Source organism: Microcaecilia unicolor, chromosome 4 (genome assembly GCF_901765095.1).
Source record: "Microcaecilia unicolor chromosome 4, aMicUni1.1, whole genome shotgun sequence".
NCBI classification, from domain to species: domain Eukaryota; kingdom Metazoa; phylum Chordata; class Amphibia; order Gymnophiona; family Siphonopidae; genus Microcaecilia; species Microcaecilia unicolor.
This window is the reverse complement of record NC_044034.1, coordinates 320154349-320176321: the sequence shown is the minus strand read 5'-3', so window position 1 is coordinate 320176321 and position 21973 is coordinate 320154349. Positions and strand designations below refer to the sequence as shown.

General features: G+C 47.7%; 1 protein-coding gene across 1 annotated transcript in view; it reads left to right on the top strand.

Moving 5' to 3' along the window:
* LOC115469725 (disintegrin and metalloproteinase domain-containing protein 9-like) overlaps positions 1–21973 on the top strand; it is a 247157-nt gene that overhangs the window by 16664 nt on the left and 208520 nt on the right. The window contains exons 2-4 of the mRNA XM_030202513.1: positions 1610–1683; positions 8956–9017; positions 9148–9226. Coding sequence (XP_030058373.1) covers positions 1610–1683; positions 8956–9017; positions 9148–9226 — 215 coding nt within the window. The remainder of the gene's footprint in view (positions 1–1609; positions 1684–8955; positions 9018–9147; positions 9227–21973) is intronic.

Genomic DNA, 21973 nt, shown 5'->3' with positions numbered 1-21973 from the left:
ATTTAGCATTTCTATAGCGCTACGAAGCGTACGCAGCGCTGCACAAACATAGAAGACAGTCCCTGCTCAAAGAGCTTACAATCTAGTAGACAAAAAATAAAGCAAACAAATCAATTAATGTGTAGAGGAAAGAGGAGAGAAGGGTAGGTGGAGGTGAGTGGATACAAGTGGTTACGAGTCAAAAGCAATGTTAAAGAGGTGGGCTTTCAATCTAGATTTAAAGATGGTCAAGGATGGGGCAAGACGTAGGGGCTCAGGAAGTCTAAAGAAACCAGTAAAGTAGCATGCTTTTCAGTATTATCTTTAGAAGTTTCTAAGAATTTTGTAAAATCTAAGCTATCGGCAAAAATTATCAAATTCACCCTCTTGATTATATTTGCACTCCTCTAGGCAAATAATACATAAACTTAATATCGGAACATTCAAAGGACAATTGCAAAACCTCTTTCATGTACATACTAAGTGCTACCCGTTCCATATGCAGGGCCCAAGAGACAGATAGAGCTCCAGAGTCTCAATGCATGGATGAGACGATGGTGCAGGGAGGGGGGTTTAGGTTTGTTAGGAACTGAACAACATTCTGGGGAAGGAGGTGCCTATTCCAAAAGGATGAGCTCCACCTTAACCAGGGTGGGACCAGGCTGCTGGCATCGGCAACATAGTAGATCAGGTGTCATTAAATAAAAATCAGACAAGAGATTACAAATTAATACTGTCAAGTACTGAGCATGATGATGTAAATAGGAACAACATAGTTAGAAATGCCTATATGCGCATGCCAGAAGCCTAAGAAATAAGATGGGAGAGCTGGAATATATTGCACTAAATGAACATGTTGGGCAGACTGGATGGACCGTACAGGTCTTTTTCTGCCGTCACCTACTATGATATTAATTATCATCATGATGGCCAATACTTTGTAATACTAAATGTTTATTTACTAACATTCTTCCACTACTCATGATGTATTGTAAGCCACTTTGAGCCTGCAAAGAGGTGGGATAAGGTGGGATACAAATGCAATAAATAAAATAATAATAATTTAATTGCATTGTCTGTGTAATAGAGAGCAATGTGTACTGCGGTTTTTCCCCACCCTATAGTTAGCAGTATCCTGTGATTGACTCCTTGTGAGCTTTCGATATTGGCTGTTAACCTTTGAGCTAGTGCCAGTCCCCCCTCTCTGCCTCTGTGGGCTATGTGAGAGAGCCCAGTCTTGCTTGCATGCTTTGTGATCAGCAGCTGTTCTAGAGGCTGATCCCTCCTTAATTTACTGTAATTCCATCAAGGTTTTTCACCATCTCCCATGTCATTCTCCTTTTGTTTTCCATGAGTTTCTCCCCCTTATTCTTCTTTGTGTGTTAAGAGGCTTTCCTCTCAGCTGGCCTTAGGTTCTGGCCAACTCCTTACCTAAAGAAAACTGGGTTAAAATTAAGTTCAACTCAATCCTAAATTTTTTATATAACAGTCTCTAATACTACTAATGAGCTTAGCTCGATTGTGAGATATGTTCGTGAGTGTATTTTCTCAGAATGAGAAGTATTTGTGGTATTTTATTTTTATTGTTAATTGATATTATTCTATATAGTTCTCAAAGTTTTTTCCTTAGATTTTAGATCATCTCTGAATGCTTATGTAATTGTAATTCCACGGAAGATAACTTCAAAAGTAAATGAAGATAAGGTATGTAATTTGGTTGGAATTTATATACATAATTTTAAAAATAGTATTCTTCACAATACATGGAAAAATGCAGCAAGGTCATTTACATTTTTAATAGAGGTGTATATATGCAAAGTGTATAATGTAAGAACCTGAGAATTTCCACCATTATTATTACAAATTATAAGTAAGCATATTTAAAATATACCAGTACATTAGATAACTATGCTACAATACTGGTTCTAGGTCAGTTCCCACCTGGACAGTTCCCCTCAGACAATTCCCACTCACCAATTACTCCTTGGACATTTCCCAACTAGATCGGTTTCCACCTAATTCCATCACCACCACCCCCTTACTACCGAGGACAGTTTCCCCTACCAAGGATAATTCTCCCCCCCCACCAATAACATAAATGTTGCCAAATATACTTCAACCACAGTGTTTGTGTAAAGAAAAAAATTTTCTCCGAGGACAAGCTGACTTACCATTCTCACAAGTTGGGTAGACGATCTGCATTGCCTGGGAATCAGTATACTAGCCAGCAAAAAATTTCGAGAACCTTCTGGGGTACTTGCAGCGCCACACTGCGGATGCGTGGAGTGCCTTCCCACCCACAGCATAACTGTGACTTTGCAGTTCTTTTTTTGTTCGCGGGAGAAGCAGCGGTGTTTTTTTTTCATTGCTCCTCACACGCCCAGGAAGAGCCTTTCTTGTGCCTTTCGGTGCTGGTTTTTTGTGCTCCGCTCTTTGACTTATTACTACTTTTATCATTTTAAAAGAAAAAAAAAGTTTCCATTATTCCTTAGTTCTTTTTCCTGCGGGCCGTTTTTAGGCCTGCTTGGACGGGTATCTTCTTGTGCCTTTCTCTGTTTTTTAGGCACAATCGCAACTTTTGATTTTGCCCAAGCCATTTTCCCTTCCATGTCATCAAAGACTCCCAGTGGCTTCAAACGTTGCTCCCAGTGCAACCGGACCATCTCGGGTACTGATCGTTTATCATTTATTTATATACTATACCGTCACTTATTGCAAATCAGAATGGCTTACATTAAAAAAATATATACATTAAAATACATTTTAGTTTAAAACTAGGAAATTCATCATTGATAGGACAGCACAAACAAAAACATCCATACTGAAGAAGTAACTAAACAAATATACCATTCATTCACAATTTCAAGAGGTTATAGTGCTGCTTATAAAGTTTGAGCATCCTTTATATCTGTGTGGTTTTCTTTCTCCTTATCACATGATATTTTCAAATACATTAAAAAAAAATAAGTTTGTAAAGCTTTACGAAAGCAAGAATATGATTCTTCCATTCTAATTGATTTCAGAAGGCAGTTCCACAGTGCCTGGCCCACAGCCCGCGGTGCGGCTTCCGATGGCGCTGCTTGCGGCCCCGGTGTCGATTTGCACCCAGGCCGATACTCCTTAGACGTCGGTGGAGGAAGCTTCACTGGAGTCTAGGCAGGAGCCGACTCCTCAACACCGTTCTCAAGGACATGGTTCCTCTGCATTGAGGCGGGCTCTGTCTCTGGCATCCTTGAGGGTTGTGCTGTCCAATACTGAGGAGGAACACTCGTGGGAGTCAGAGGAGGATCTCGGGTATTTTTCCTACGATGAGTCCTATGGGATCCCTTCTGAGCCTTCCCCTCCATCTGAGAGGAGACTGTCTCCACCAGAGAGCCTCTCCTTCAACTCTTTTGTACGGGAAATGGCGGAGGCCATTCCGTTCCCTGTGGAAGTGGAGGATGAGCCCAGGGCCAAGATGCTCGAGGTCTTTGACTACACCTCCCCACCTAAGGAGGCAGTGACAGCTCCATGAGGCACTCAAGGCAGCCCTCGTACAGAACTGGGTATCCCCTCTGTCTGTCCCTGTGGTCCCCAAGAAAATTGATACCCAATATCGGATCCACTGGGAACCAGGGTTGGTGATGTCTCAGATATCTTACACTCCATGGTGGTGGATGCCGCTCTCAAAAAAACCAGGAGTACTAGGGACTATGCCTCGGCTCCCCCAGGCATAGAAGCTAGAACCCTGGACTCTTTTGGGAGAAAGATGTATCAGGCCACTATGCTCATCGCCCATGTACAGTCTTACTAGCTCTTCAAGAGCATTTAATTGCGGAGCTCTGTGAGGCAGCTGTTTGACTTGGTCGACTCGCTTCCTTCGGAGCAGGCCGAGCCGTTATGCCAGTTGGTCAAGCAGCAGAAGGCGTATCGCAAGTTCTTGGCCAGGGGCACTTACAACACTTTTGACGTGGCATCTAGAATTTCTGCCCAGGGTATAGCAATGTGCAGACACTCAGTCCAGCAGAGAATGGCGGATACCCCTTGCTGAGGGGATAATCCTTTTGAAGAGAAGGTCGCTGACTAGATCAAAAAGCACACTGAGGCTATGTCTTCACTCTTCTGCTGGACTTCTTCTGCAGCCACCTCCTTATCCAGGAGGTATTTTGGTAGGCTGCGGAGTGCTTCCTATTCCTATTCTAGGTGTAGGTACACACTTGCAGCTCGCCAGCTCATTCTTGTCAACAGCATGTGCCCAAGGCCCCCTGCCGCTCCCAAGCAAAAGCAAGGGACGAGCTTTTGACTGGCTCCAGCAAAACATAGCTGCTATCACAGTGTCCATGCCGGACAACTTGCCGGTTGGAGGGAGGTTGAAATTTTTTCGCCAAAGGTGGCCTCTCATAACCTCCAACTGGTGGATTCTTCAAATAGTCCGTCTCGGGTACACCCTTAATTTGATTTCCAAGCCTCCAGATTGCCCACTGAAAGCTCATTCCTTCAGCTTTCAGCACAGGCAGATACTTGCAGAGGAACTCTCCACCCTTCTAGAGACCAATGCAGTCGAACCCATTCCACCAGGGGAGGAAGGGCAGGGATACTATTCCAGGTACTTCCTTGTGCAGAAAAAGACAGGGGGGGGGGGGGGGGATGCGTCCAATCCTAGACCTAAGGGCCTGTACCACTATGGATTTATAGCCTGTCTCACTAACACAGACTGCTCAATAATTACTGTGGATTCTTTTGGATTCGTAATGAGTAAATGAAACCTTTATTAGAGGAGCTAAATTCTACAATGATTAGGATTTATATACAATATATAATGGTTAGCAAACATACATGGATTAGCTGTATAAACACAATGGTTAGCTGTATAAACAATCATTACATCACTGGTCTCTACATCTCTTAGACCAGGAAAGGAAGCAATAATATACATACATACAATCATCACTGGTGAGAAAGCTCAGGCTCTTATCTCATCAGCCGGAAGGTCCGTTGTGGCAAAAGCTGAGTCTCATGTACCAGGAACACACCTTCTGCACGACACGTCTGCCCACAGATGAACCCCACCTTACTGTGACAAGCCCTCCCTTTTTATAGGCTCTGAACTCATGTCCAGAGCCTAAGGAAAGTTACTAAAAGCTTCTAAGGGAAAATTACAGAATGCTTCTATGCTTACATCTGTGGGAACATGATCACATGCTTTCCCAAGTCCAAGTGGCCAAGCTGGGCCTGGGAAAATAAGTGACATCCTCCCCTTTGCATACCAAATTAGTTAGAGCTGTGTCTTATCTTCAAAGACAAGATTTCAGAGTGCATTAATCGTTTTCAAACAGAATTACTTCTAATCAGCAATACAGATCCCGAGTGCACTGGTCGGTCCAGACAGGGCTGAAAAACAATCTTTAAAATTCTGTTCCATTACAGGGCCCTGAACAAATTCCTGGTCAGAGAGAAATTCAGGATGGTTTCCCTGGGCACCCTTCTTCCCATGATTCAGAAAAACAATTGTCTGCTCTCCTGGACTTAAAGGGTGCATATACCCACATCCCGATACTTCCGGCTCACTGGAAGTATCTTTGTTTTCGGTTGGGAACACATCACTTTCGGTACTGCATATTGCCTTTTGGCCTCGCATCAGCTCCGAGGGTTTTCACAAAATGTCTAGCCGTAGTCGCATCGCTACGCAGACTTGGAGTTCGTGTTCCCTTATCTTGATGATTGGCTGATGAAGAGCTCCTCAGAGGATGGTGCTTGGGAGTGAATGCAAATGACTATTTGGTTGCTGCAACTGCTAGGTTTTGTGATAAGCTACCCCAAGTCCCATCTCCATCCTGTCAAAAATTGGAGTTCATAGGAGCCCTGCTCGATACGAAGAATGTCCGAGCCCATCTCCCAAAGACGCGAGCGGACAAATTCCTCTCCCTTGCATCCATGGTTCGGACATCACAGCAGGTCACGGCTCGGCAGATGTTGAGACTGTTGAGCTACATGGCTTCCACAGTACATATTACACCCATGGCACATCTTCACCTGAGATCTGCTCAGTGGACCCTAACTTCTCAGTGGTACCAAGCCACGGTAGATGTCATCTTAGTGTCCTTGGAGCTTGTATGCTCTCTTCAGTGATGGACAATTCGATCTAATCTGACCTTGGGAATACCATTCCAAATTCCTCAGCCATAAAAAGTGCTGACGACGGATTCATCTCTCCTGGGATGGGGGGCTCATATAGATGGGCTTCACACCCAAGGAGCTTGATCCCTCCAGGAAATGAATCTTCAGATCAATCTCCTGGAGCTCTGAGCAATCTGGAACTCTCTAAAGGCTTTCAGAGATCGGCTGTTCCACAAAATTGTCCTAATTCAGACAATCAGGTTGCGATGTATTACACCAAAAAGCAGGGGGGGGGGGGCACAGGATCTTGGCCTCTGTGTCAGGAAGCCTTCCAGATGTGCACCGTAATGGCATGTTTCTCCAAGCCACTTATCTGGCGGGCGTGAACAACGACCTGGCCAACAGATTGAGCAGGATAATGCAACTTCATGAGTGGTCTCTAAATATGGGTGTAGCCTGCAAGATCTTCCGAGTGTGGGGCACTCCCTCGGTGGATCTCTTTGCCACTCAGCTCAACCACAAAGTCCCTCAGTTCTGTTCTAGGTTTCAGGCCCTCGGCAGACTGGCATCGAATGCTGTCTTTTTTCATTGGGGATAGTCTTTCTGTATGCGTATCCTCCCATACCACTAGTGGGAAAAACTTTGTTGAAACTCAAGCAAGACCACGGCACCATGATTCTAATAGCACCCTACTGGCCATGTCCCTCTTCTTCTGGAATTGTCCTCCAAAGAACCGTGGAGATCGGAGTGTTTTCCAACCCTCATCACACAGAACGAGGGGTCACTTCTAAATCCCAACCTCCAGTCTCTGGCTCTCATGGCCTGGATGTTGAGAGCCTAGAATTCGCTTCCTTGGGTCTTTCAGAAGGTGTCTCCCAGGTCTTGCTGGCTTCCAGGAAAGATTCCACTAAGAGGTGTTTTAAACGGAGGAGGTTTGCCGTCTGGTGTGCCAGCAAGGCCTTAGATCCTTTTTCTTCTCCTACACAGACCCTGCCTAAATACCTTCTACACTTGTCAGAGTCTGGTCTCAAGACCATCTCCGTATGGGTTCACCTTAGTGCAATTGGTGCTTATCAACAGCATGTAGAAGGTAATCCTCTCTCTGGTCAGCCTTTAGTTCCCCCTGTCAAACCTCCACCAGTGTCAGGGGATCTCAATGTTGTTCTCACCCAGCTGATGAAAACTACTTTTGAGCCACTGAATTCCTGCCATCTGAAGTACTTGACCTGGAAGGTAAATTCCTTGGTGACTGTTAACTTCAGCTCGTAGGGTCAGTGAGCTTCAGGCCTTAGTAGTACATTCACCTTATACTAAGTTTCATCACAACAGAGTAGTCCTCCATATGCACCCCATGTTCCTGCCAAGGGTGGTGTCTGAGTTCCATCTGAACCAGTCGATTGTCTTCCCAACATTCCCCGTCCTCACGCCCACCCTGGCGAAAGCAGCTTGCACACCTTGGACTGCAAGAGAGCGTTGGCCTTTTACATGGAGTGGACGAAGGCTTTCAGACAGTCCGCCCAGTTTGTTTCTTTTGATCCCAACAGGAGGAGAGTCGCCATCGGTAAATGCACCATTTCCAGTTGGCTGGCAGATTGCATTTCTTTCGCTTATGCCCATGCTGGGCTGACTTTGGAGGGTCACGTCACGGTTCATAATGTCAGAGCCATGGCCGTGTCAGTGGCTCACTTAAACTCAGCCTTTATTCAAGAGATTTGCAAAGCTGTGACGTCTTCAGTCCACACATTCACATCTCACTACTGCGTTGAGAGGATACCTGACGCGACAGTCGATTTGGGCAGTCAGTTTTGCAGAATCTGTTTGGGGTCTAGAATCCAACTCCACCCTCCTAGGCCTGTTTTGTTCTGTTCCAGGCTGCACTCTGGTCTAGTTGTATATAGTTTCAGGTTAATCTGCGTTAAGTCCTCGCTGTTGTGAGGCCCAGTTGATCAATGTTTGTTGTTTTGGGTGAGCCTGGATGCTAGGGCTTTCCCACTTGTGAGAATGGTAAGCCTGCTTGTTTGTCCGTGGAGAAAGCGAAGATACTTACCTGTAGCAGGTATTCTCCGAGGACAGCAAGCTTCACATAATTTATTTAATTTTTATGATGTTGTATTTACATGAGAAGGTGCAGTTACGCTTTGGGCGGGAAGGCACTCCGTACATTCGCAGTGGGGCACGGCACGCGCCCCAGAAGGCTCTCAAATTTTTTTGCTTGTTAGTATACCGATTCCCAGGCGATGCAGATCGTCTACCCAACTTGTCAGAATGTGAAACCTTCGAGAAAGTGAAGCCTGCTGTCCTCGGAGAATACCTGCTACAGATAAGTATCTTCACTTTACTTGGTAAATCTTCAAAAAGAAGGAAGGGGTAGACGGTAACAAGGCTGAATTGGATGTATCTCTAGTTTTCTTTTTAAATCTAGTATTTATAGTGGCACCCAATTTTCAGTTTTAATAGTCTGTAGGCTGTGTTATAGGCCCATGGCAGTGAATTTGCTATACCACAGCCATTTTGCCACCTCTTCTAGACTCCTGCTCTCCACTTCTTCCCCCTCCAGTTTCCCGTATATCATTCTTGTCCCATCCTCTGCCGGTGCTTTGTCTGTCCCCTGATGACCATCATTTCTTCTTGTCAAGCTGAGTGAAATGCTAGTAACTGCAGGGAGGGAGGAAGACATGAAGAGCAGAACAAGGAGGGTGGGGGGGAATTAATTGCATGGGAATTGACACATGGGAGGGGGTAATTGACCTAGATGGCAATGATCCAGAGGTTAATTGGTGGTTGGGAATTTTTCCAGGTGGGAACTCGCCAGATAACTTCAATACTATAGTTTTAAAAATAGTAGTACATTGATTCACTTTCTCTATCTGGATGGTTTAGGGCTCAATGTTATATGCCATTAAGATAGAAGGGAAAGATCGCATTATTCACCTTGAGAAGCAGTGAGTATCTGATATTCCACAATTTTGATAACACCATCACAATTAAAGTACACTTTTTAGTTATCTACATAAATATAGTATGTACCTCAATTTTTTAGCTTTGTTTAGTGCTAATTTGTTTGTTTTCTAGAGAATTTTTACCACGTGACTTCACAGTTAATACATACACACATGAGGGAGAGCTCCGGTCTAATAAACCACGTATTACAGTAAGTTCTATATTAGAGTTCCTCATTTTTATATATCATTTCAAGCATGGGATTAAAATAATTGCTGAACTAAACATGGAATTTATTTTATTAGAGGCTTAGGTAGAAAACTATTCTCTAGTGGTTTACTGTGGGTTTAGTGCAGATGTTTTGTGCACTAAGTTCCAGTGCAAGAATGGTTACAGCACCCAAAACTTCTGCTCTAGACAGGAAGTGAACTGTTGTGCTAACCCTAGTCCAGTGGGGATGGTAACACAAGTTAATAAACTTCATATAGAATTGCTTCTAATCAAGCTGAGTGAGTTAAATTTAGGGTAGTCTTTTACTTCCTGCTTGATGCTAAATCTTAGGGCGAAATAACTTGCAACTGACGTCAATTAGAAAATCAATTTGAAATTTTAAATAACTAGTTTCCAAGACCTAACATTGGGGACCCCTTGCGACAGAGTTACCAGTATGGAAATCCAGAGACATGGGATTTTCAGACCTAAGGAACCCTGCATCAGAACCGCCCAAATCCAGGACCCTTACATTACTCACCCTCTTACCAACTCAGCTGATCTACCCACCCATTTACTCTCTCACTTATCAAACCCTCCTCAACCCATGTTCCTAAATCCATATCTACCCACATTCACTGAAACACATACCAACACATCCCTACCTATCTATCCAACTTGTGACCTACTAATTCACTCTCTCACCCACATACTTATCCTGGGGTTGTTGGTAAATGGGTGGGAGGTAGGTTATTGAGTGGGGAATATATTTGTTTATTTGTTTGTTTAAAATCATTTATAGCCTGTCTGTCTTCAAAATCCTAGGCACGGAACAGTAAAACATAGTAAATAAGTAAAAATAGGATATATAAGCAATACGGACTCGCATAAAAGAAGCCCCAGCTTAGCAATAGGAAAACATAGAACAAACACAAGATAGACAGAACAAGCCTCAAAAGAAAAAATCCTTAGAAAACATGGTTAGTGTGGGGATGTGCGTGTGATGCCATTAACAGTAAGCTGGTAGTCCTTTTTTTTTTTTAATAATAATGGTAGTTTTACAGTACAAACATTTTTTAATTCTTGAAAATCACTGGGCGGTCATGCTAAAATGTCTGTAACTTTGCTGTGCTTAAAGATAATTTAAATCCACTTGGCACGTTAACATAGTAACAACAAACAAAGCTGTAAAATTTCATGTTGAAATTCCAAGTGGTTGCTGAGAAAACAGCAAAAAACTCTAGAGACTTACTTTTTTTTTTTTGCCTCACGTTGTATAGGTCCTCAGTGCCCTTATAGGGATCCCAACCCGGTATTACGCCCAGTAAGCAAAACTTAGCTTTATCCCCCTAGCCCTCTCCTATCTAGAGTTTAATTCTGTTCCATACTTTTTTCTAGAACTTTTTGATTATTGAACATTTCCACCACATATACTCAAAAGCTTCCCAGCTCCCACACCTCCTCCAACATTTCCTCTCACTCCCATCCCCAGCCCAAGCTCTCGCCACCGGGGTCCAGTAAGTGCTATATAGAATACTAAATGCATCTGTTTGTAATTGGTAGTAGGGAGCATAACTGAGAATAGGAACATATAAGATAACCAATCTTCCTCACTAACCTGCTCTCCCAACCATACATTCCAATGATTTTGAGCTGCAGAATGACCCACACCCTGTTCATCTGCTAAAAGTGAATATAATCTGGCCAAAAGTGTTCTCTGAGTGTCTCTCTTAAACAAGGTGGTCTCAAAACTTTGTGGGATCCCTATGAATGTTCTTATATGTGGCTTCCTGTCCAAGAAATTCCCTCAGCTGAAAGTAATGGGAAAAATGGTATTTTTACATGGAGAAGATCCTTGAGTTGAGCCAAGCACAGGAACGTCTTCTGATAGAACAGATCCCTACACAAATGAAATCCCACTCTATGCAGAGAGTTTTGAAGAGCCTTAAAATAAGTCGTAGACCTCGAATGGTAGTCTATCGTTGCTCTGCGGGAAAACTGAGTTTGTGAGCTGTTGTGTCACGCAAACATTATCCCATGTTTCAAGCAAAAGACAAAGTAGCAACTCTATTTACCACCCTCACCCCTGTATCCCAATGTATGTCTCTCAAAGAGAGAGAAGAGTGCAATAGCAGTCTTGTCCAAATAAACCTAATGATTGCAAGGTTGATCTCTTTAATGTGACCCATGTGGTCTTTAAGGTGACTGTCTTGTAATAACACCTACAATCTGGAAAAGCTAGGCCACCCTCCTCCCTCATTCTCTGCAGGATCCGCATTGAAACCTTTGCCCTCTTACCTCTCCAAATAAAGTAAAACAATATTCTGTCCTATTCATGAAATTGGTGCCTTGGAGTTGCTGTCGGGAGCATGGTAAATAGGAACAGCAATGTGGGGAGAAACATATTTATTGTGGCTACACACCCCCACCACCTAAGTGAAGAGGTTTTCCACTCATACAGCTCTACTTTGATTTTACTAGTAGATCTCTTTATAATTCGGATTAAAAAGATCTCCATTAGAGTTGGTAATATTTATTCCTGAATACTATACTCCAGTAGTGGCAATTTCAAAAGGGTAACCCCCACCCAATTCAGCTGTTGTTAAATTAAATGTCAGAGCCTCAGTCTTATCTACATTGACTTTAAATTCAATCAGTGCTCCAAATACCTCCAACTCCTGCAGAAGGTGAAGAGTAGAATGTACCAGGTCTGACATAAAAACTAAGGTATCATCAGCATATAGAAACACTTGATGTTCCTTTCTCTGTAGTACTATAGGTTTGATTCCCAGGGCTGTCCTAATGTGAACTGCCAAGGGTTCTAATATCAATGCAAATAAAAGCATGGACTTAGGGAATCCATGGACATTCCTCTCTCAGAACAGAGGCGCTGATTTCACCCCATTTACCATGGAGCTCTGAGGCTTTTTATACAAAGCTTGAACCCACCTAAGAAAATCCACCCCCCCCCCCCCCCCACAACCTACCTTTTCCAACACAGCAAAGGGAAAGGGCCTCTCAACCTAATCAAAGGCCTTTTCTTCATCCAAGGCTACACATATCGCTTTCTCCCTGTTGTGATGAAGATATTCATTAAGGCTGACCACCATTTGTAGATTGTCCCCCATGAGTCTTCCTTTTACAAAGCCTGACTGATCAGGGTGAATAATACTATGAAGAATACCCTCCAATTTATTAGTGAGTGCTTTTGCAAAGATTTTCATATCCAAATTCAAAAGGGCTATAGAGTGGTAACTGGCACATTTAACCTCAGTCTTCCCAGGCTTAGGCAGTACCATGACATTGGCTTGGTATATTATTTTGGGTAGGCTTCCTTCTCTCAAGACTCCATTAAAGATGTTCGCCATCATTCCTGAGACCTCAGAGCCCATCAACCGATAGAATTCTGTAGGAAACCCATCATCTCCAGGGGATTTCCCTTTAGGTAAATATTTAATCACATTCTCAATTTCCTCTGGAGTAATATCTGCATTTAGCCCTGGAACTTTCTCCAAGGCTACTTGGGGGGATATGTAGCTTCTCCAAGTACGAATGATTGTCTTCTTGGGAAAGTTTACTGAGGTATAGAGTTGCCTATAAAAGTCTCTCAACTCCTGTGCAATATCTGCATGAGATACTGCAACTCTGCCAGTCCCCCCACCCCATCCACCTAGCTTCTGTTTCTTAAGCTGTCATGCCAGTATTCCCCCCACCCTATTGCCCATCTCTAAACAATCTCTTTTTGCTCTTAGTAAGAATTCTGTATGAGAAGCATTCAGTAAGTCTATCTGATGCTTGGCCTCTAATAACTGACCATAGACCTTTGGATCCTGACTTCTCTCATGTAGTTCCTGCACAGTTGCTGTTGTATCCAAGAGAGTTTGTCTTTGTTTAAGTGTATTATTCCTCTTCTGTGCTGCTTGCTGATTAGGATGTCTAAGAAAAGCTTTCCCTGCATCCCATACTACTCCCTGTATCATTATTCTGGACATATTCTTGCCACTTTTCACTTAACACTTTCCCAATGGGTTCCTTCTTACAATCGCGTGGTCTGAGACCACTATGGGATATCTGCCTATGAAGTGAAATACATATGATATTTTCCTGAATAATGTGTATTTTGAACTTCCCAGGTGGAATATCCTACAGTAGGAAATGTTGCCAACACTGACGTTTCCCTTCTCTCTTGAATCACCTCTCTACCTCTCTATGCTCCCTATCATCCTTTCCCAAGGAAAATTTTAAGTCCCCTCCTCAGTAGTATCTCCAATCTTCTCCTGCAATACCCTCTTCAAAATGGACTAAAAAGAAAAACCCTCTTAGGGCAATTGGGTGCATAAACATTCAATAGTGTCAAATTCCATTCATCAATCTTTCCTATTATCTAAACCACCCTCTCCTCCTCATCTCTTCTGCACTGATAAAGGAGCGTGGTTGTTTTTCTTTTTAAATCAAAATAGCGACATCCCCTCCCTTCTGTGACCCAATAGAATAATAAAGATGACCCCACTCTCCTCTCTGTAGCTTTTCCAACTTTACTGCTGTCAGGTGAACTTCTTGAAAAATAGTAATGTCTACCGTCAAGTCCCTCAAATGTTTGAGTACCTGCTTCTTCTCCGAGGACAAGCAGGCTGCTTGTTCTCACGACTGGGTGACGTCCGCGGCAGCCCCCACCAACCGGAAAAAAGCTTCGCGGGACGGTCGGCACGCAGGACACGCCCACCGCGCATGCGCGGCCGTCTTCCCGCCCGTGCGCGACCGCTCCCGCCAGTTCCTTTTTTTCCGCGCCTGGAGAGAGTCATGCCTGTGCCGCTCTCTCTGTTTCAGCCCCGGAAAAACCGTCGCGTTTACGCGAACTTCTCTTTTTTCTTTTATATTTATTTAATTGCCGCGCGCTCCACTTTTTTTTTTTTTTCCTTCTAAAAAAAAAAAAAAAGGAGCACGCGCTCCCATTTTCCCTCGCTTCCAGCGGGGACGTTGCGTTGCGGCCTGGTGGCCGCACGGTCGTTTTCATTTTCGAGGTGTGATTTCCGCCACCATCGACGACTTTAATTTCGCCGACGCGATTTTTCCGTCGATGTCCTCGAAGGTCCCGAGTGGATTTAAAAAGTGTGGTCGGTGCGGCCGGCCCATCTCGCAGACCGACACCCACGCTTGGTGCCTCCAGTGCCTCGGGCCGGAGCACAATTTCAAGTCGTGTCCCCTGTGTCTCGGTCTCCGGAAACGGACTCAGGTTGCGAGGCAAGTTCAACGGGACCATATTTTTGGAACTTGCGCCGGCCCCTCGACGTCGACCTCGACGGCATCGGTATTGACGCCCGGTCCTTCGGTACCGGTATCGATGCCCGAGACATCGGCACCGATGGCATCGACCCCAGGAGAACAGGTCCCGTCGGCCCGCCGGTCCTCCGGTGAGGGTAGAGGTGAGAGGCCGCGTGGGCAGTCGGCCCCGGTCACTCCCTCAGCCCATGGCCCACGGGACCGAACCCTGTCTGACCCCGGTTCCTCGAGACCGAGGGGGATCCTCATCCTCCTCCTCCATGCCTCCCGGCGCCGGTGACGGGCATCGGAAGAAGGATAAGAAGCGCCGTCACCGGTCGCCCTCGATGCACATCGGAGAGGAGTCGACGCCGAAGCGTCTCCATCGAGAGGAGAGGTCCCCGTCGGTGATAGAGGTGCCGACGCAACAGGGTCCCGGCACCTCGGTGCCGTCTCCTGGCTCCCACCAGATTCGGGCACCGACACCCCTACCGGCCCCATCGCCTTTCCCGGCAGCGGGCCTGGACGAGTGCCTCAGAGCCATCCTTCCGGGGATCCTGGAAGGGCTGATGCGCCAGGCTGTCCTCGGCGCCGATGACTGTGGCGCCGGCGAGCTCTAGCCCGGCGCCGGGGCCGTCGACACCGCCGCCACTTGCGGTGCCGGTCTCGACCGCCACGCAGGTGGAGTCCCCGTCGACGTCGATGGAGGGAGCTCCGTCCCCGCCGGCGCGGGAGTCCGCCGCTCGACGACACCGAGACCCTGGTGCCTCGACGTCGAGCCGGGCCCGGTTCAGGACTCAGCTACATGAGCTTATGTCCGACACCGAGGATGAGGACTCGTGGGGGGAAGAGGAGGACCCTAGATATTTCTCCTCAGAGGAGTCTACGGGCCTTCCCTCGGACCCCACGCCTTCACCGGAGAGGAAACTCTCGCCCCCCGAGAGTCTCTCCTTTGCCTCCTTTGTGCGGGATATGTCTATTAGCATTCTCTTTCCCGTGGTCTCTGTGGAAGAGCCGAGGGCCGAGATGCTCGAGGTCCTCGACTATCCATCACCACCTAGAGAGTCCTCCACGGTGCCGCTGCACAATGTCCTTAAGGAGACGCTGCTTCGGAACTGGGTGCGACCTTTAACTAACCCCACCATTCCCAAGAAAGCAGAGTCCCAGTACAGGATCCACTCTGACCCAGAGCTAATGCTGCCACAATTGCCCCATGACTCGGCGGTCGTGGATTCTGCTCTCAAGAGGGCACGGAGTTCGAGGGATACCGCCTCGGCGCCCCCGGGGCGGGAGTCTCGCACTCTGGACTCGTTTGGGAGGAAGGCCTACCAATCCTCCATGCTCGTGACCCGCATCCAGTCATACCTGCTCTATATGAGCATCCACATGCGGACCTATGTGCAACAACTGGCGGACCTGGTCGAGAAGCTCCCGCCGGAGCAGTCCAGGCCTTATCAGGAGGTGGTCAGGCAGCTGAAGGCGTGCAGAAAGTTCCTGTCCAGGGGTATCTATGACACCTGTGACGTGGCATCTCGTGCTGCGGCCCAAGGTATAGTGATGCGCAGGCTCTCATGGCTGCGTGCCTCTGACCTGGACAACCGCACCCAGCAGAGACTGGCCGACGTCCCTTGCCGGGGGGATAACATTTTTGGTGAGAAGGTCGAGCAGATGGTGGACCAACTGCATCAGCGGGAAACCGCTCTCGACAAGCTCTCCCACCGGGCGCCTTCAGCGGACGTTTTTCCCGGGCCCGGCAGGCTGCACCCTATTCTTTTGCGAAGCGTAGGTACAACCAGCCGGCCCGAAGGCCTCGTCAGGCACAGGGACAGCCCCAGTGCGCTCGTTCTCGTCAACAGCGTGCGCCTAAGCAGCCCCCTGCGCCTCCACAGCAAAAGCCGGGGACGGGCTTTTGACTGGATCCACGGGAACATAGCCACCCTACAAGTGTCCGTACCGGACGATCTGCCGGTCGGAGGGAGGTTAAAATTTTTTCACCAAAGGTGGCCTCTCATAACCTCCGACCAGTGGGTTCTCCAAATAGTGCGGTGCGGATACGCCCTGAATTTGGCCTCCCTGCCTCCAAATTGTCCTCCGGGAGCTCAGTCTTTCAGCTCCCATCACAAGCGGGTACTTGCAGAGGAACTCTCCGCCCTTCTCAGCGCCAATGCGGTCGAGCCCGTACCACCCGGGCAGGAAGGGCAGGGATTCTATTCCAGGTACTTCCTTGTGGAAAAGAAAACAGGGGGGATGCGTCCCATCCTAGACCTGAGAGGCCTGAACAAATTCCTGGTCAAAGAAAAGTTCAGGATGCTTTCCTTGGGCACCCTTCTGCCAATGATTCAGAAAAACGATTGGCTATGTTCCCTGGATTTAAAGGACGCATATACTCACATACCGATACTGCCAGCTCACAGACAGTATCTCAGATTCCGCCTGGGCGCACGGCACTTTCAGTATTGTGTGCTGCCCTTTGGGCTCGCCTCTGCCCCACGAGTGTTTACCAAGTGCCTCGTGGTGGTAGCGGCCTACCTACGCAAGCTGGGAGTGCACGTGTTCCCATATCTCGACGATTGGCTGGTCAAGAACACCTCGGAGGCAGGAGCCCTCCGGTCCATGCAGTGCACTATTCAACTTCTGCAGCTGCTGGGGTTTGTGATAAATTACCCAAAGTCCCATCTCCAGCCAGCCCAGTCTCTGGAATTCATAGGAGCTCTGCTGAATACCCAGACGGCTCAGGCCTACCTTCCCGAAGCGAGGGCCACCAATCTCCTGGCCCTGGCTTCGCAGACCAGAGCGTCTCAGCAGATCACAGCTCGGCAGATGTTGAGACTTCTGGGTCATATGGCCTCCACAGTTCATGTGACTCCCATGGCTCGTCTTCACATGAGATCTGCTCAATGGACCCTAGCTTCCCAGTGGTTCCAAGCCACCGGGAATCTAGAAGATGTCATCCGCCTCTCCACCAGTTGCCGCACTTCACTGCTCTGGTGGACCATCCGGACCAATTTGACTCTGGGACGTCCATTTCAAATTCCGCAGCCCACGAAAGTGCTGACGACGGATGCCTCTCGCCTGGGGTGGGGAGCTCATGTCGATGGGCTTCACACCCAGGGTCTGTGGTCCCTCCAGGAAAAGGATCTGCAGATCAACCTCCTGGAGCTCCGAGCGATCTGGAACGCACTGAAGGCTTTCAGAGATCGGCTGTCCTGCCAAATTATCCAAATTCGGACAGACAATCAGGTTGCAATGTATTACGTCAACAAGCAGGGGGGCACCGGATCTCGCCCCCTGTGTCAGGAGGCCGTCGGGATGTGGCGTTGGGCGTGTCGGTTCGGCATGCTCCTCCAAGCCACGTACCTGGCAGGCGTAAACAACAGTCTGGCCGACAGACTGAGCAGAGTCATGCAACCGCACGAGTGGTCGCTCCATGCCAGAGTGGTACGCAAGATCTTCCGAGAGTGGGGCACCCCCTCGGTGGACCTTTTCGCCTCTCAGACCAACCACAAGCTGCCTCTGTTCTGTTCCAGACTTCAGGCACACGGCAGGCTAGCGTCGGACGCCTTTCTCCTCCATTGGGGGACCGGCCTCCTGTATGCTTATCCTCCCCTACCTTTGGTGGGGAAGACCTTACTGAAGCTCAAGCAAGACCGCGGCACCATGATTCTGATAGCGCCCTTTTGGCCCCGTCAGATCTGGTTCCCTCTTCTTCTGGAGTTGTCCTCCGAGGAACCGTGGAGATTGGAGTGTTTTCCGACTCTCATCTCGCAGAACGACGGAGCGTTGCTGCACCCCAACCTTCAGTCCCTGGCTCTCACGGCCTGGATGTTGAGGGCGTTGGGTCTGTCTGAGGGTGTCTCCCGGGTCTTGCTTGCCTCTAGGAAGGATTCCACTAAAAAGAGTTACTTTTTCAAGTGGAGGAGGTTTGTCGTGTGGTGTGAGAGCAAGGCCCTAGAACCTCGTTCTTGCCCTGCACAGAACCTGCTTGAATACCTTCTGCACTTATCAGAGTCTGGCCTCAAGACCAACTCAGTAAGGAATCACCTTAGTGCGATTAGTGCTTACCATTATCGTGTGGAAGGTAAAGCCATCTCTGGAGAGCCTTTAGTCGTTCGATTCATGAGAGGCTTGCTTTTGTCAAAGCCCCCTATCAAGCCTCCTACGGTGTCATGGGATCTCAACGTCGTCCTCACCCAGCTGATGAAACCTCCTTTTGAGCCACTGAATACCTGCCATCTGAAGTACTTGACCTGGAAGGTCATTTTCTTGGTGGCAGTTACTTCCGCTCGTAGGGTCAGTGAGCTTCAAGCCCTAGTAGCTCATGCTCCATATACCAAATTTCATCACAACAGAGTAGTGCTCCGCACCCACCCAAAGTTCCTGCTGAAGGTGGTGTCGGAGTTCCATCTTAACCAGTCAATTGTCTTGCCAACATTCTTCCCCAGGCCGCATACCCGCCCTGCTGAACGTCAGTTGCACACATTGGACTGCAAGAGAGCATTGGCCTTCTACTTGGAGCGGACACAGCCCAACAGACAGTCCGCCCAATTGTTTATTTCTTTCGACCCTAACAGGCTAGGGGTCGCTGTCGGGAAACGCACCATCTCCAATTGGCTAGCAGATTGCATTTCCTTCACTTACGCCCAGGCTGGGCTGACTCTTGAGGGTCATGTCACGGCTCATAGTGTCAGAGCCATGGCAGCGTCGGTGGCCCACTTGAAGTCAGCCACTATTGAAGAGATTTGCAAGGCTGCGACGTGGTCATCTGTCCACACATTCACATCTCATTACTGCCTCCAGCAGGATACCCGACGCGACAGTCGGTTCGGGCAGTCGGTGCTGCAGAATCTGTTTGGGGTGTAAATCCAACTCCACCCTCCAGGACCCGAATTTATTCTGGTCAGGCTGCACTCTCAGTTAGTTGTTCTTCGTAGGTCAATTTCTGTTGTACCCTCGCCGTTGCGAGGTTCAATTGACCTGGGTTATTGTTTTGAGTGAGCCTGAGAGCTAGGGATACCCCAGTCGTGAGAACAAGCAGCCTGCTTGTCCTCGGAGAAAGTGAATGATACATACCTGTAGCAGGTGTTCTCCGAGGACAGCAGGCTGATTGTTCTCACCTACCCTCCCTCCTCCCCTTTGGAGTTGTGTGTTTCATCTTTTGCTAGTCATTCAACTGGCGGGAGCGGTCGCGCACGGGCGGGAAGACGGCCGCGCATGCGCGGTGGGCGTGTCCTGCGTGCCGACCGTCCCGCGAAGCTTTTTTCCGGTTGGTGGGGGCTGCCGCGGACGTCACCCAGTCGTGAGAACAATCAGCCTGCTGTCCTCGGAGAACACCTGCTACAGGTATGTATCATTCACTTTCTTGATGACGGGGTGATTCAGCTTGCCTGCATTCCAGGTTGCAATTTTAAATTCCCCTACCACCATATGCACTTATTCTCCCTCTGCCTCTCTCCTCCTCCTCTATCCCAGAAACCATCTCAAAAAATTTCCTATTCTCCCTTTGTATCTGTACCCCCATGCCCTTCCCTCTACTGCACCCCGATAGAGAAACCACATTCTTCCCAATGGTCCACTCCCTCCCTCCATCCTCCAGTCCCTCCAATCCTCTCATCTTCATACTCGCCCTCCCTTTTCTTCCCCCTCCTTCATGTCTTCCCAGAGTTCCAAACATCCTATATAATAATTCTCACCTCCAGCGTTCTATTGGTCTTGCTGCCTGTGCTCGTGACTTTTTCGGAGTTGGTCTGCTAGGCTCCGTAGCACAGGCTGACGTCAGCAAACGCATTGTGACGTCAACATCAGAACCCGGGGTTAAAAAAAAAACATGCCTCACAGCTGATCCAACCCCCCCCTCCCAAACTGCCATACAGCTTGACAGCAACACACACAAAAAAAAGGCTCGAGCCTGACTGACTCCACTGACGCGCCAACAGCCACCCTCCCGAAACACCTGGGGGGGGGTGCAGCATCACCCAAGACCCCCCCTTGAGTGCATTCTTGCCTGCCGTGTGCACGCCGCTGGTGGGGTGTCAGTTCCGCTGGTTCCCTGCTCCCTCTGCCCCGGAACAGGAAGTAACCTGTTCCAAGGCAGAGGGAGCAGGGAACCAGCGGAGCCGACACCCCCCCCAGTGGCGTGCACCCGGGGTGGACTGCCCCCACCGCCCCACCCTTGCTACGCCACTGGTCAAGGGGAAGATGCTGGACAGAGGAGTAGAGAAGATAGGGAAGACAGGAGATACTGGATCAAGGAAGGATGGAAAGAAAGGAAATATGCTTGCTTAGGGAGATGAGGGTAGATAGTAAACATGGTGGGAGTAGGGTGACAAGGGAGATGCTGAATTAGGATGGGGAAGAGAGAGGGGGGACCCTGAAACTCGGAGGGGGGGAGGGGACGACCCTGGCACTCGAAGAGAGGGAAGGAGGGAGGGGGGACCCTGGAACTGGGAGGGAGGGGGGGCCCCTGGCAAACACTCATTCTCACACACACACACACACACACACACACACACACACACACACTCTCTCTCACAGACACACTCGCACCCAGTCTCACTTTCTCTGTCACACACACACACACACGCACGTTCACTGTCTCTCTCACAAAGTCATTCTCACAAACACACTCTCAAACATACACACTCCGAGGAAAACCTTGCTAGCGCCCTTTTCATTTGTGTCAGAAACGGGCCTTTTTTACTAGTATCTCTATAAAGCCTCATGTGTTCCCTTTGTCAGGTTCATTATTAACATTAACATTCTATAATTATGGTGCTCTTAATCACACCCAGACTTATCACACCTTTCTCATACACATCCAGTCTTGAATATTCTTGGCGGTCAGGATGGCTCATTGTGCTCTGCGGTATTTTCTTCACCTGAGGACATCTCACTGTCTTCACGATCTAATTCTGTCCTGGAAAGTAGTCCCTGCCGTATCTTACTCCTTCTCTTAAGAACAGAAGAATGTAAGTATTGCCGTACTGGGACAGGCCGAAGGTCCATCAAGCACAGCATCCTCTTTCCAACAGTGGCCAAGCCAGGTTACAAGTACCTGTCAAGATCCCAAAACAGTATAATACATTTTATTCTACTTATCCTAGAAATAAGCAGTGGATTTTCCCCAAGTCCTGTTTAATAATGGCTTATGGACTTCTCTTTTAGGAAGCTATCCAAATCTTTTTTAAACCATGGCAAGCTAACTGCTTTTTACTACCTTCTCTGGCAACAAATTCCAGAGTTTAATTACACGTTGAGTGAATATTTTCTCTGTTTTTTTTTTAAATTTTTTTATTTATAACCATTTAAATTTTTACAAGCGATAAAACAACTTGCTGGAAATACAGAGAAAGTAATATGTAGGAATTATTTCAGTCAGGTAATTCTATTCTCTTCCTTAGACCACTAAATAGGGAGAGTGAAACAAGATAAGGACATCAATTAAACAGTAAACAGAAAAAAAACCCCATGGTATTAACCTGATTATCCCCAG